Source organism: Atta cephalotes (genome assembly GCF_000143395.1).
Source record: "Atta cephalotes unplaced genomic scaffold scaffold00010, whole genome shotgun sequence".
NCBI lineage: Eukaryota > Metazoa > Arthropoda > Insecta > Hymenoptera > Formicidae > Atta > Atta cephalotes.
The window spans coordinates 1,562,199-1,579,290 of record NW_012130074.1 but is presented as its reverse complement, the minus strand read 5'-3'; the positions used below and the strand labels follow the sequence as shown (position 1 = coordinate 1,579,290).

The window sequence follows — 17,092 nt, the reverse complement described above, 5'->3', positions numbered from 1 at the left end:
AGAGAGAGAGAGAAGAGAAGAAGAGAAGAAGAAGAAGAAGAAGAAGAAGAAGAGAGAGAGAGAGAGAGAGAGAGAGAGAGAGAGAGAGAGAGAGAGAGAGAGAGAGAGANAGAGAGAGAGAGAGAGTGTAGGGATATGTCGTCACTCGTACGTGAAGAAATGCCAAAAGTAAAACTCGATCACCAACGAGCTACGTTCGATCGTGCGATTGTCCCGGTGATCGTTTCCGGTCATGCTCTCCCGATGTGAGAGATTAGGCGATCGTTTTCAGTTCCGAAGATTGTCTTCTTTTGAAATGCACGAATACAGCACGGAAAAAGTAGCTGTGATATATTATGACTGCTCCGATCGAGATTTGCGAAATCATCTTTACGCAATGCATCATTGCGCGATTGAAAACTGTAGCTTCCTCCCTGATGATCGCGCGGTCTTGTGGAACCGAATGAGTCGATAATAAACCTTCGCCGATTGGGACGGAGGAATGGCGGAGTCAAAATTGCCCGCTATCAACATTTAATCGTCGCGATTCTTTATTTTTTCTTCTAAACTAATTCAGTCTGAGAGAATTGTATCAATTATATTATCAGCCTCTTACGTGGCGGAGATGCGGCCGCTGTGTGAACGAACATTCGCGCCTTTCATGTAGCTAGGTGGAAAGATATGTATCCGTCAAGTTTCACGCAGCTAATCCCTCTCCTCTCGCTGGTGGCGGTGGTAACCGTGCTGTGGGCGGTGTGGCATCATTCTCGGTTCTGCTCGGTGTTTCTCGATCGAAATGGTGCTGAAGAGTATCGCCGGTCCAAGACACGCTAGCGGACGTCTGATTACCACCATTGGATGACGCGCCAGGTGAATGCGAGGGCGATGGTGTTTGGAAGAGCATGGATCCCGAAGGTATCGCGGACTTGCCATCCACTAGAGGTCCGTTTGTTGGCCCCATTGGTTTATCCAAGGAGAAGCCACCTCCGCCGGCACCATACACCGAGCCAAATAGACTTGCCGCGTATTTGCCCGCGCTCAAGGAATGGGGTGGTAACCCGTTGCTACTTTGAATCACCGAAATCTCGTTCAGCTGTAAGTAATGTACGCCGTTAGGTTTATTTTGGTTAGGTTTATTCGAGAGCAATTACCTATAAAAATGAAATAAATGGTGATTATTAATGCGGCTTCCGTGATGCCTCTGTACTTAATCGTGTATACTATCAAACATTTTAAATAGAGCAGCAATCGTTATGCAACATTGGAAAATGCAATAAAATAAAAATTTCCGCGAATTTTTCCTTGATGAATTCAACATTTCTATAGCAAGATGTTTATAAAACACTTATTACACTTAATCGTCTTTGAATTACGCTAACACGGAACAGCCTTTCAGTTCGAGCGATATAAGTATTACCTTCTGCTGGACGCCGTTAAGGAATGGCGCGGGAAGATACGGGTAAAAAAGGTCCGGTCGTCTTTGCAGAAATTCCGAGTCCTTGGGCGTGATTGGCAGGGGAGGTATATCCAATGACATCCGTCGACCTCGGCGTGACGTTCCGTTGGTAAACATGTGAGTACCCATGTGCACCTGCGGTAAGAAATATCAGAAAAGCAATAAGAGGCGATATCGCGCGTCAGTTTTTCGATCGGGTAAAGTGCTGATCTTTCATCGAGCTCGAGCGACTTGCGATGTTTACGCGTTTTGGCGTTAGTAGAAAGCGATAGCGGCTAGCTGGTGTTAGTAAAGATTTTTCAGGAACATGTAGAAGGAACTCAGACTTTCGACATGTAGAAAATTAATGTGTTATACCTTGAGGTTGCCTTTGGTGGTGAACGCCTTCTGGCAGACAGTGCATCGGAATGGTTTGTCACCAGTGTGAGTTCTCATATGGATCTGGAGCGCCGAAGACGAGGAGAAATTCTTATTGCAAATCTGGCACAAATGCTTGCTCGGCAGGCCTGCAAATACACATAATGGTTTCGCTAAACTGCCCCTGACTTCGTGATAGTGATATGGTAATGATTAAAAAATCGTAAAAGTCTCAGTCTGAGGCTATATGGATCTTGAAAATTATAAAAATGTGATATGAATTGACTCAGTAATGTCTTTTATTTAATAAAATCATATTTATTCATATCATTGGTAATCAGTATCGGAAATAAAAATACAATGCCACCATAACTACAAAAAATCCAATTTGTCCTATATGAATGAAGAAATGAATTGAATAAGCGTAATCCGTCACCAGCAATCTAGTGTGTAAAAATAATGATGAACAAGAAGCAGGAAGAAAAGTGAGTCTAACAAGCGTGTTGCGAAGCAATAGCATCAGACATTCCAAACTACGATTTTCGTTAGCGAGAGGGGTCATCAATCGTGATTGACAACGCGTTAGCAATGAGATCGCAGCCGAGCGAAGCTGAGTTCGGATAATACGGGTGGCGCTCGATGAAGAAGCAGATTTTGTGCTGCGCGTATGCGCGCGCGCGTGTGTATGTACGTATGTAAGAAAGTCTTTTTTTTTCTTTTTTTCTTATAAAAGCGAACGCAAGTAAAATCATACTTACTGGCTGGTCTTTTCGGTGCTGGCAGATCTCCTTCCGGCGATCTTTTCACCGGTATTGTGGATTCGATGGACGTCGGTGGCATCGGCGGGGGTGGTGGAGGTGGTGGAGGTGGGGGCGGTAGGCTCGAATCATCAATGCACATTGGACTTCTGGAAGTCTCTTGTTCTTGCTGCTGCTGCTGTTGTTGTTGTTGCTGTTGTTGTTGCAGCTGCTGCTGCTGGTGCTGCTGCTGCTGCTGCTGCTGCTGCTGCTGCTGTTGTTGTTGTTGCTGCTGTTGCTGCTGCTGTTGATGCTTTGGATCGCTGAACAGATGTGGCGGCATATCGCGAATCTTGTGAGTCAACATATGCTGCTTCATATTACCCTGCGCATCAAAACACGTTCTATTGTATTTAATTAAGCAGTTGACTGTGGTTCCTAGAAAAGAACAGTTGTAACATTGTTATCCATGTAAGGCATCTATGTGCAATATATTAACGATCTGCGCCGTTGAATATTATATACAGATTAGGAACTTTATACTATTATTTTAAATGGGAAGTTCATCTTGCGATTATTTATATTAAATTTATACGATTTTAACTCATCACAAAATATCCTTTTTGCTTCTTATTTTGTTTGAGTACGTACGAGTTAAAATAACTTTTTTTTTCATTTTTACATATTTTTTTTAATCAAAGTAATATAATTCACGTCTAATCAATATTTACGTTTCTATATTATTCTGATAAAGTTATCGCATATATTGCGCGAATGTATATATTTTACTTAAACTTATGATAATTATGTTTCGAATTATTGAATTTAGATCATTTGTCAATCGCGAAAAGAAAGAACACAATATTATTATTACGTAAAAAATTACACAATATTATTACGTAAAAAAAAATAATTTCGACTTGGTTATGATAATCGATTGCACGAGAGCGCAGGACAAACGCGTGTTATACGCTTGCTGGTAGAGGAGAGACTCTTACCAGGAAGACGTGGTCCGAGGGTAGAAGTCCGAGGGCGGGTGGCATCAGCGGGGGCAGGCGGACGGCAGGATAAACAGACGTCAGCCTTCGCCCCCCTCCTGTTCCTGTCCGCCCCCGGTTCTTCCGTTCCTCAGGCCGCCGCCGCCTGCGTTTCGGTTTCTCACTATTTCCGGCGGCCGATTTCGCCGGGTACGAGCGATATTGGGAATTGGGTTGTGGGAGAATCGGACCCTTCGCGGCGAAGGGTTGATCCGCGCAGGAACATACTTGCTGACCGGAATCATCGTTCTGAAAGTACAGCAGAACAACGAGGACAATATAGAAGTGGTGCGAATAGATATAGCAGAAAAAACTTTGCGTGATGAAAGGCATTTCTAATATTTAATTATTTATTTCTAACTGTTGACTAATCCTTAAATATTAGTGCATATTTTCATAATGTCGTTTATGCTAGCAATAATGCTGAAATATTATTTGATATATTATATATATATATATATATATATATATATATTATTTTTCTTTTTAATCTCTTTTTTCATTTTCTTATCATTTAAAGTACATATCTCATAAAAAGTTTTGCAACTATAGGTATTATTTAAATTTTCTGGAAATTTTATATGATTAATATAAGCTAATGATTAAGATTCAAGTAAATGTATGTGCAGTGTTTATAGTTATACTTATGTATATCAGCTGATCATGATATACGAAATGTTTTATGTTAATTATTTTATCAAATGAAAAAAGCGTTTTTTTTTTATTTTTATTTAATGTTGTGTGAATTTTCTATTTAGAACATTCTTTAGGAACAGAATAGAATAATTTTTTCAAATTAACAGTATTTTCGAATTCTTAGAGAGGTATTATGCAATAATATAATGATTGAAGAGATATGCAGATATTTTTAAACAACATTATTTTGTAGTGTCTTCTAACAATTTTGAGAAGTTTAAAGCTTATATAAGTCATATCAATTCGAACATAAATCTGTTTTTGTTTGAAAATCAAATAAAATAATAATATTTTTACAATAGGATGCATATATCAAGATATGGTATCCAGATTAAACTATTAACAAAGTATTACAACATCGAGATATAAATCAGCAAAGATGACATACAATACAAGCGAGAAAAAGAATGAGAGAGAAAGAAAGAGAGAAAGAGATTAAATTCGCAGAATACTTTCGAGATAAAATATATTTAATTACCTTCGTAGAAAAACCTCGATCGCATATGCTGCATTTGAAAGGTCGCTCCTTCGTATGACTCCGGTAATGAATCTCCAATGCAGATTGGCACGCGAACGTCTTGTAGCAGAATTTACATGTGGTGTTGCCACGTACTGTAACAAATTATATCTCTTTACATTTTCGATTCAATTCTTCATGTATATATGTATTTCAAGGAATTACACTGCAAAAATATTTTTAATACATCGCGTTTTCATTTTGCTCTATTAATGCTTTACATTATATATATTTGTTCCCGATTCTAAAATTATAATATACACCTATACAGAAACTATGCATTTCGCAGATTATCTTCGTACATGTTCAAATTATTAAAATGCTAACATTTCGTTAACATTGTAGTTTACATTGTAGATTATCAGGATGAATAGCTTGATTCTGATGAAAATATACAAGGTGAAGCATTTCTAGTTGCGCAGTAGGAATTTGAGGCAAAATTTGATTGGCTATTTAATATGCTAACATTATTATACGCAGCACAAAGTGAGGACAAAAATTTATTGATTATTTTCACTATTCCTGTCGCCATTGTGTGCAATGCTTCATCTTGTGTATTTTCATCATATTCCTTATGAGATGAAGCACAATTTTCACGAAACGTTATGGCATACGGTGCCGGTGATCACAAATTGTATATTATAATATTTTTTAGACTTACTTTCTATGCAGAAGCTATGTTTCATGAATTATCTCCGTATTCCAGATTGTCCATTATTAAGGCTAGAGCACAGATCTTTGCATGTCGCATATAGCATAAGAGAATCAACCAATCAGAATCTTTTGTAGAAAGAAAATACTCTAATTAGTTGGTTCTCTTATATGCATTTTGTTCCGTTCTGCATAGAAAATATCCGTGGAAGTATAAAAAATATTATAATATACAATCTGTCAAGGAAGAGTGCGATTGGCATAAATCTTATGTGAATTTTATTTGCGAAGAAATTCTGTGCGAGATAGAAAAATTGTAGTATTGATTATGATGCATTATAGAACTCAATTGGTTATATATATATATATTTTTAAAGAAATAATATTTTTAATGCGGAGATCCATCTATTCTTATGTATTTTGAGTCGCTAATAACGAATCTAATATTAAAATAGGATCATCCAGGGCAAATTTTTTCGCTCTGGATTAAAAATTTGCCCTCGATGGTCTTATTTTGATGTTAGATTCGTATTCAATGACTCAAAATACATAAGAATAGGTGAGTCTTCACTCCAGAGTACTTTTTTTTGTGAGCCTTTTGTGTTATTAAAAGTTCTTCGACAGATCATATTTTCTTCATTTAAATAAAGTTAGTCACGATTTTCGAATACAGTGTTAAAATATATGGAATATCAATAAGAAACTATTGATGAATTGTCAAAGATAGTTCAATCTATTTTAATAAATCTTTTCTTGATTCTAATTTTATTAAAAATAGCTGCATTCTCACAAAAATAAACTTTTATGACATAAATGCAATTTGTTCTATAAAAGTATAACTGATGTAATTTCAACATATCTTTCATATTTTATCGCTTCGATAGATCAATGGTATTATATGTTTCATACCTACTGCTTCTGCTATTTGTTTAAAATGTCTTAGGTTTTTTTTGCGGTCGTTTTTTATTTTCGGTTCTTTCAAGAGCATGTAAAAGAAAACAGCTTCGAATTTTTTAGCGTATGCGATACTCATTGTTAAATATGTCGTTCTTTAGTAAAATCAGACAATAAGTAAAATTCTCTGTATAATATATAAAGGAGCTTCTGCTCGTTCAAAAATGTTTGACATAACGATCCCTAAAAAGTTTACTCGGTTACACAGATTATGTTGTAAAATTGATAAAAAGTATGCCTAAAGATGTCGATAATAACTGACAATAGCGATAATTGAATGATTTAATACAAAAATGTTGTAGTAATGATTGTGTAATAAATATTATACTTATATACTTTTTTTATTTTTTAAAGTTTATTAATTTAAAAGTTATGTTGGTCATGCTTTTATTAAACAATGAATGAATATTGCATAATTAGGTTATTTTTTTAAATTGATTTAATGATTCATAAAAATCATATTTTGAAATTATATCTTGAAGATACTAAATAATTATCGATAATGATGGTAACGGGATCATTGATTAATCGCAAGTTAATTGTAATCGAATATTAAATGTATTTTTATCATCATAGTTCATTTAAAATTAAAGCAATTTAAAGTTACCGATCGTCCTTTTCTTTAACGCATTTACTATGATGTAAAAAGAAAGTGATACACAGTAAGTGACAGATAGTAGAAATATCTGTCAATCAATCACGTTTTGAACTCATTTACAGAAGTTCACGCGATTCATCCGCGTCGCAAATAAGATCAATTTCTGATTCGAGAAATTGCGCAATGAGTTACATTTTTTTTTATACCATATTTATTTACATATTTCAATACAACTAAAATTGTACTATTTTAAGATTATAATCTCAGTAAGTATTTATTAATAATTACAAAAAAATTTATCTAAATAAAATGAAAAAGAATAATAGAAGAAATGAGAATTATGGTGCAAGAATAAATTGTACAAAAAAATTTATAATAAAAAAGTTTATTTTCCTAGTATTTTTTCTCAATAACTAAATCCCTAGATAATAAATATATTATCTAGGGATGCATTGGATCGTAAAATTATCGGATATCAAAAAAGAATGTAAGATCGGATATCCAATATCCGATCGGATATTCGGGAAAGCAATGTTTCGAATCGGATATCCAATATCCGATCGGATATTCGGGGAAGCAATGTTTCGAATCGGATATCCAATATTTTTCGAATATCTGACCGGATTTCGGGACAATGTCTAAAAAAAAGTTGAGTAAAAAAAGAAAAAAGGAGGCAAAAAGGAAAAGAGACTATAAGAGAAAAATAGTGATAATAATTATGATTTTAATGTTATCATCTGAGTTTGATTAGCAGATTAGCAATAGAGATGGTAGAAAAAAAATTGTAATTTTGCAGCAATATACAAGATATTATAGCATTATGAATATGAATATTTATAGAATACTTATATAATAAAAAATCAACAATTTAATATAAAATTTCAACCGGATATATTCCAGGACTAATGATTAGAAATACACCGGAAAATATCCAGTATCCGGTATTATCCAACACTTTTTTACTATTCGACCGGAGTCAGACATCATTAGTATCCGATTGAAGTTTGATATTATTAAATTGTTGATTTTTTTTCTTATACAAATGTTCTAGACAACAGGTATGCGTATTTATGATGCTATAGTATTTTAATATTGTTGCAAAATTACAATCTTTTTCTCTATATTTTTCTTTTTTTTTAAAAGACACTCTCGGAATCGATCGAATATTCAGAAAATGTCGGTTATCCGATATTACATTCTGTCTGAATATGCGATATCTAATAATTTTACGATTTGATACATCCTTATTAATAATATCTGATTATCCGGTTGGATAATAAAAAGTGCTGGATAATATCGGATATCGAATACTTTTTGGATATCCAGTGCATTCCTAATATTATCAAGATTATTAAACTTTATTATTACTTTTTTATTATTACTGTGACAAAGTTGTCGTTTATTATTTAGAAAAACATTATTAATAAATAAAGGTCAACGAGCATAAAATAAATATGAAATAAGAAGCAGTATTTCATCGAATAAATAAATAAATAAAGATTAAAAAAATCAAAAATTGATAGAAGAAAAGTGAAAAAGTGTAAGCAGAAAAGGCTTTGATTTTTTCATCCCATTCTTAAAAACACAATTTTATTAACTTAAGATTAGATGAAATTTTCAATTTGGCAATGTACTGACGTCTATTCACTGCCCACATTTATTTTTAAATTTTTAATATTTTTGAATAATTTTAATATTTTTTAATATTTTTTCAATTTTTAATTGTATTGTATATAGGATTTTATTTCAAAATCGAAGCTACTTGTATACCTCGCATAAAATTTATTGTCTTATCTTCATCTGAAGCTGACTCATTTTGCATCTAATAAACAACGAGCTATTTTTAAATTATCAAAACTGTATTACCGATTGCAACGGATAATTACTATATTACGATTTTTATTACTATATCATATTATTACTATTTGGTGATATTCGTAATCCGTTCTTATTTTAAAACTATCTTTAATAATGTCTTAAGATGATGCAACTCTCTGATTAGTTCATGATACATATCTTCAGATATCTTAAGATTGTACTTAAGATAATCTTAAATACAAAACCCGATTATGAACATCGACATATTGTCATTGTTTTATTATTTTTACGTCGTATTGTTATTATGTTTATTATTTTCTTTTGTTAATAGCTTCATACAGCACAGAAAGATTACAGAAACATTGCAGAATGATTTCACTGAAACATTGTAATATTATATGGTTGTGAAATGTTGCTGAATCATTGTTGCAAAATTCTAATAATATTAAGATGTTCGCTTTTTGTTATATTACAACAAAACGTTCCAACAATATTGCAATGTAATGCATTTAGATAAATTTTTTATGAAGATTCTAAAATGAAAACTATTTTCTGTACATATCTCATTAACTTTAATTTTTCTACAAATCACATTTCTAGTGATATGTGCTTTCCAAAAGCAATTTTTTTATAATAAAATCATAAAAATATTCCAATAAATGTATTATTAATTCTGAAGGATATATTTATAAGAAGAAAGAATAAAGTATGTGTGCTCCGAACAAACTACAAATATTATCACATTAACATAATAATATAGTCGCTTGGTAAGTTAATCATGGATTAAGTTAATCGCAGTGATTCTTTTTAATTCGCCACTCTGAGTCAACTGAAATCGATTAAAAAATGACGGTATGAAATTTATCACTAAAAGGCACTGGTTTATTCTTGCATTCATATCAGGCATAAATACATCATCGATCACATAATTAATATTTCGATAAATTGTTTTCAGCAGCTTAATTACTTAACGTCTTATCCGATAATGATGCATTGATTGCACCCAAACTCGATATTATACAATTTTTTGATTTCATATTTAAAACAAATATAAAACTTATGACAGACTGCACTAGTGCGCACTAAGTGTAAACTTTTTCGGTGCCACACATTCGGGTTGTGCGCAGTGCATTCAGGTTGCCGTATTCAAATGAAAATCCAGTGTAGTGCTGAATTTGTATTCAGATTGCAATAACTGAATGAACCGAATGAGTTCAAGAAATGTTGCACTGACATTTTTGTGTACGAACAAACAAAACTAATTTGGCAACAAAAAATTACAAAATGGTGCATAAAGAAAGACTAAATTATTTATTATAAATGAATTATTAGAAACAAGTAGTAGCAATGATGAAATAGAAGATATATTATGTGTAATAAAAGAAGAAAGACCAAAAGATAAAAATTATGTGGACATCGTGATTGAATACTCGGACAAAGAAGAATATAATTATATATGATAAAAAACAAATATTTTTGATAATGAAAATATTTATGTTTGCTGTCATTAGTTGTAATATACATTATTTCAAATTTAATTCTGCATCAGGTCACATCAATCTAATGTAGTTCTGCACTTGCATCGTGTCAGGGCAGCATCGTATCAGGGCAGCACTAGAATCGTGTTAATGCATATGTACCGAATGTGCCATTAGCTAACGAAATGGTCGTCAAATAATAGATTAACAAATTTTTTATTTTATTTTATTTAAATTAAATATTTTTATTTTATTTAAATATAAAAATTGATTATATTAATTATTATCATAAAAACGGGTATTGAACTAAAAGACTGTATTATATAAATATTGTATTTAAAAAATTATATTTTTATATTATTATTATTGTAACAATTAAAGAATTATAATTTGCAATGTTTGAAGAATATATTACAGGCATATTACTGACATTTTGCAGATATATTGTTAATTTACACTTCTGTAATATTTCTGCAATATTGCAACATTGCATTGTAGCAACATTGCTTCAGTCTTCTGTGCTGTATGAGTTTGAAACTAATAAACGTCAGCTAAATTTGCCTTATTTGTATTGAATATTATAATCGTAATTATAAGAAAGGATATGGGAAGGTAAATTTTTGTCACATTTATTTCAAAATCAAATAAAAAATAATGATCTTTTTTATATAGAAACTAACCCGCGTTTCGCGGGTTATTTCCGTGTCTAGATTCATTATTAGAATGCTAACGTTTTGTGAACATTGCATTTATTTTATCAGAAAAGAAGCAGCTTGATATTGGAATTATCTCTTTTGTAGAATACTCTAATGATTACATTAATCCTCTAACATATCAATATTGGCCTAGTTTGCGATCTGATCTATAATCTAACCTATGCCCTAACTTAAAACAGATTTTTAAACGTTTACATCATATAGACCTATGATACTTTTGGACCTAATATAAACCGCATTTAGTCTACATGTAATTGCCAATTTAAGTTACGTTTCTAATAACATTTATTGCACGTTATATTTATAATAATTTATTTTACAACTATACGCATAATTGCACACCAACAAAATGTATAAAGTAGAGTTACCTATATACTTTATACTATTAGTATATACTTTATACTATTTTACGCATTTATAGATCGGTTTTAATCTATTTGCGTTTACATCACACGTTACATCTCATTAAATCATACAGTCTGAGATAGGAATCATCAAAAAAGGATCTGATCCAAGCCGGGTCGAGTCGCTTCACAAGCGTTTACACCGTCGCGGCCTATTGTATTTAAATCAAATATAGGGTATAAGTGGTGGACTAAACACACGATTAGAACTAATATAAACAGATATGATTCATTGCGATACGATAATTGATTTGTACTTTTCACTTTGTACTTTTTAGTTTATATCAATTTTTTTAGTCGTTAATATTTTCTCACATATAATATTCAACAATTATCTGAGAATTAGTTTTTACAGAACTATTTTACTACAGCCCTATAATAACTCTTAAGTGAACTATATATATTCAGTCGCTCTCAATATCGTACTGTTGTCCGATCCACTCTGACTTATTTTAATCTTCATCTTGTATTATACATTTTGTACATTTATTTCCTAACATATATATACGTATATATGTATATATTTAAAAAATTACGGCATAAGCGAATTTCTGCCCATATCACCAAATACTCGCTATCTGTTATGATTTCTAGACGCGCAGAGGGGAGTTTATTACGACGGCAATAGTTATGTACATATGACGGCGAAAGAAAACAATTCCTCGTGCTGGACGGTCGTATCTCACCCTATGCTTGTATTTGGCGGTGGGCGAATACCTGATCTTTAGAAATTAATATCTCGTCAACTATTGCGAAAATTGCAAAATGACAAATACACAATTTTTTTACTTAGTCCGCTCTACGGGCATACGAAAATTGTCTGAAATATTGTGGGATTCGTATATCCTGTATACGAGTATTAAAAATGTTAAATATTATATCTAAATTAAAACTCGAAACTAAGAAATAATAAAGTAAAAAATAATATTAAAATAATAAAATAAAAAATAATGCTAAAATATAATAATAAGAAATTATTTGAACGCATTATATATAACTAATATTCATAATATGTATCATCATTACTAAATTGTTATAGATAATGTGGCCATCTCTTTTTCAAATCGATATTGTTGATAGAAATAGTTAATAAGATTGATTTAAAGAATATTCCTTATTGTTGTTCGCTATCTTTTGCCATTTTTTCGTATTTTATAAACCTACTTGCCTTTGAATCTTTTCCAAGCGGACATCAATCGTTATTGTATTAATGTAGAATGATTAACTTCCAGTTGTTTTCTAATATTGAGGCCGAGTCTTCACTTTTAGTTTTCTAAATAAAAAAAATAAAAATAAGCCAAAATAAGTAAATCGAAATTACACCGTTTTAAATACGATGAAATCACAAAGACATTCTGCACTCGTATGCGACGCGGTATCGCAAGAGATAGCGTATATACAATGAAAAACAGAAATTATCGCATAACATTAAGGAATATAAGAAAGACGATTAAGAAGTATAATAATATAGGTTATAATAATATATATAATAATACAGATATATATATATATATATATATATATATATAATAGAGAATATATAAAGAGAAAAAGACAAGATGATTATTGAAACAAAGGCAACAAGATAGATAAAAAAGAAGAAAGTTATATAACAGGAGAATGGGAGTGCTAGGTCCAGCTACACCACAAACAGGATATTGATATGAGATTGGATAAGACGGATACGCCACTGAGATAAAGGTATATACTCGACGAGATTGGACTTAATGATTCGCGGCAAAGAATCATGATCATAGTCGGACGAGGAATAAGGTGTAGCAGGAACCGCAGCCCGCCCTGATGCTAGCAGTTCCTACCTGCTGGGCCTCCAACAGCTAGGCCAAGCGGATTGTAGGTCGATGATGCGGCTAATACAGCTGAAGTGGTCAGCGAGGCTAGTGGTCCAGTGCCGGGCCCACTTCCCGGGTTCACGGCATTCATCGACGTGACGCTGTTTATGTTCGAAGTGCCTATCGTGCTAGTAGCAGGAGTGGACGAAACCGCTTGTAGCAGTCCCGCGAACATGCCGAAAGGATTTGGTGGATGATGCGGCGTGGTTTGGGGTGGTGGTGTGGGCGATGCTGAAGCCACTGACGCTGGCGTGGACGAAGCACGGGGCGTCAAGTCGAGCGGAGCTCCGGATGTTAGTGGGCTAGTGCTCTTCTCGCTACCGTTGTATCGATGAAAGGACGGCGATCTAGCTACATTCATAGTCGTGGCTGTCGTCGTGATAGTCCTTACTTGGTTCTCGAGTGCTGCCAACGAAGTCGAAAATATAGGAAGCGTTACGTCCTTGTGTTCGGTTGTATCTTCGCTTTCATGATCCTGCTCCTCTTCAATTTCGACGCTACGCCTATCACGATTCAATTCGCACCTCTCATCGTCCTCTCTGTGATCTTGTTCTTCGTCTTCTTGATCTTCCATCTCTTCGCTATGCTCCTCCATAAATCTCTGTCGTTGGTGCTGAGATTCCTCTTTCGTTTCGACGTCGCTCTCCTGTAATTGTTGTTCGATAGCCGTTTGCCTGGATGGAGGGAATCCTAAGGAGAAGCCTGTACTGGTCGGATGTATCGGTGGAAAGCCTTGAGGGAGAAAAGATGCCAATGGATGGTAACCGGGTGGGAACTCATTTACTTCTGCAGCCTGAATCTGTTCCGGACTGAGATCAGTGGGTTCTCCGGTATGAAGACGTATGTGTTGCTGCAATACGAGAGAGTTCGTAAATTTCTTGTGACATACAGGACACTGATGCAACACTCTCAGTGGTGGTTTAGCTCTGTGCACTCCCATGTGGGTTTTCAGATTGCCCTTCGTCGTGAAAGCACGACCGCAAATTTTACACTTGAAAGGACGTTCGCCAGTGTGAGTGCGATAATGCATCAGTAACGCGCTCTTGCATGAGAGCACTCTGTGGCAAACGATGCACTGATTAGGATCGCTCAGTTTATGCTCGATATTGTCGACTAGTTGCTGTAGCTTGGACGTCTCTGAAGTTTTTGTTATTTCAATCAAGCTCTCCCAGGAATTATCATTGCTACCTGGCCGTGGTAGTAAAGTCGAATAAATCGCTGGATCCTTGGCTGGATCGATCATTTCATTTCCGGATGCCATGGTTGGTCCTGTCTGTGTAGAAACAGGAAGATGAGGAATTTGATGATGAGCCGGAGGACCTGGAAACAGAATTCCAGCGAAAGATGTCTGTAGACTACCGCTACTCGCGCTACTGCTGGCTGGTGATGCTCCTGGGTACGTCACGATCTGTTGAGGCAAACGATTAATTGTACCTCTGCCTGAGAGGTTTTCAGGCTGCTCTTCTATTTCCTCGTCCACTTCCATCTCTCCGTCGCCCTCTAAACGTCCACTGATTTTGCTATCCATACTACAATCCTCGTACGTTTGCGGTTGGGACGGTGGATTCGCAGATTGAGGTGAATTAAGGTATCGTCTTGTGGTGTCCTCAAAATCTTCGCTCTCTTCCTCTGCAGCTTCTTCCGCTTCCTCAGGTTCTCTCTTCGGTGTTATTCGCTCAGCGCCTTCCCGACTCATCGGTCGTTGATACTGCTCCTGTCCGGGTGATCTCTGTTCGAGTTTTATCTCTTCTCTCTGTTCAAGCTGCTGCTTTTGATGTTGTTGATGGAGATTGTCATGAAAGGAATGACGAGAATTCAATACGGCAACGGGAGAAGTGGGAGATGTCTGTGGAGCGGTGGTTATAGGTTTACTAAGGTTCTCTGGTACATCTTGATCATCCCGATGATTAATAATTGGAGATCGATAAAGGGGCGTCATATTGGATAAGGTGAGAGGTATGGGTTGTGGTGGGAGGAAACCGTGCGTTGTTGTCGGATGAAACGAGGGGTGATGAGAGGATGGTGGTGGTGGTGGTGGTGGCGGCGGCGGAGACGGCATCGGTCTCCCGGAAGCAATTTGCTGCAAGAGGGGTGGGTGATATTTATCTAAATGTTCTGGAACAGGATTCGGATTCATCTTAACATGTGGAAATTTGGCCGTGTGCCTTTGGAAGTGGACCTTCAGGTTGCCCTTGGTCGTAAATCGACTGCCACATACGTTGCACTTAAAAGGTCGCTCACCTGTGTGGGATCGTATGTGGATTTGTAGCGCCGAGTCGCTACCGAAGACTTTGCCACAGAAGCGACATCGATGCTTGAAGAAGGGCTCGCCGCGACCACCGCTTGATTTCGAATCATAAGGAGATAGTCGCGAGCCCTTGCCTCTAAACGCGAGCTCGTCGGCCAAATTGTTAGCTAGTCCTTGACTCGCATTATCCAATACTTCCTGGGTACGTTTTTGAAGAATATCCAGAGTATTTGGCTCGTGAAGTGGAGGCGGATCGGTATTCGTTATGATCGATGAAGCGAGAGAAGCGCTTATCGAGCAATGTGGTATTTGATGTGGCATCGGCATCTGGTTGCTGGTGGTCGTAATGACAGTTGATGTCGTGCTGGACGAAGATAAGGGTAGATTCAAAGGAGAGGCGCTGCTCGTCGAAGTGGGTCGTTCCTGAAGTAGATTCGGTGTCAGCGGCGCCGGTGATGTTTGCTGATGATGACTTGGTGGACGAGAAGAAGGAGGTGACGCGAGACTCGACAATGGTTTCGGATGAATAATAGGAGACGACGAAGCCTCTTTGTTATCGGTTGGTTCCGTCGACGATTGCATTACCGATTGCCCGTGAGTGATCAATAATTGCTGCTGAAGTTGTCGAATCAGCTGTAATTGTAATACCTGTTGATTCTGAAGGGTGCACAGTGTATTTTCCAGAAATGCCAGGTCTTGTAGCGCCGCTTCGCTATCTGCCCCAGTAAGAGCAGTGGCAGCGAACTGAGCGACCGCCACTTTTGTATTCTGAAGGGCTTCGAGGGTGACGTGACTAGTTCCAGCTGGTGGGAATATAGCGGTAGGTAAGCCGCTCTCCACAAAATTATTATTGTTCTCCGCGTCTTGTCGATGATGAATCTGTTTGCGAGAGCCCTCCTCATCTTCATCCTGCTCGTCTTGTTCATCAATACCTTCTTCCTCATCCTCTTCCATAGGATCATCATCGCCCTGATGAGATCTCGTCGCTGTGAGATCCACGGCTTCCTCGCCACCTCCTCCACCACCACCACTCTCTTCACCATCTGATGTAAAGTCATTTTCTTCTCCTGCAAAATAAAATGATAAAAATTGATAAATAATAAGTCATTGTTTTTATTTATAATTTATATCAGTTCGTATTGTGATCACTTCAGTGATCATGTACGTTTGTGTTTTACAAATGATATATGCTTAATAGATTTCAGTGAAACTCAAAAAGGAAGGTTAATTCATTTTTCATATACATGCGAATATGCGAAAGCTGATAGCTATACGACCAACATTAAAATGAGGACAGATACATCAGCACCTGTGCTTTTGAAGTTTCACTTGACGATTAACATAAGCGTCAAGGTTAACATGAAAGATAAGTTGACATCCTATATACATATTACATTCAGGATGTACGACTACAACGGAATTTTTAATGATGACGATATAAATGAGTTTCCGGTTCTTTATATCGAAATATATTCTTTATATTTCGATAGAAATATAAAAAGTAATCGTATATTCATTAAAGAGAGAGAGAAAGAGAGAGAGAGAGAGAGAGAGAGAGAGAGAGAGAAGAGAAGAGAGAGAGAGGGAGGGGGAGGA

General features: G+C 35.6%; 1 protein-coding gene across 1 annotated transcript in view; it reads right to left on the bottom strand.

Annotated features, from left to right (window-relative positions):
- Positions 1-676: 676 nt before the first annotated feature.
- Positions 677-17,092, bottom strand: part of LOC105627682 (homeotic protein spalt-major-like) — a 22,790-nt gene continuing 6,374 nt past the window's right edge. The window contains exons 2-8 of the mRNA XM_012208961.1: positions 13,216-16,563; positions 4,741-4,874; positions 3,528-3,815; positions 2,551-2,914; positions 1,793-1,941; positions 1,397-1,570; positions 677-1,072 (exon numbers count right to left, since the gene is read on the bottom strand). Of these exons, the coding sequence (XP_012064351.1) occupies positions 677-1,072; positions 1,397-1,570; positions 1,793-1,941; positions 2,551-2,914; positions 3,528-3,815; positions 4,741-4,874; positions 13,216-16,563 (4,853 nt within the window). The remainder of the gene's footprint in view (positions 1,073-1,396; positions 1,571-1,792; positions 1,942-2,550; positions 2,915-3,527; positions 3,816-4,740; positions 4,875-13,215; positions 16,564-17,092) is intronic.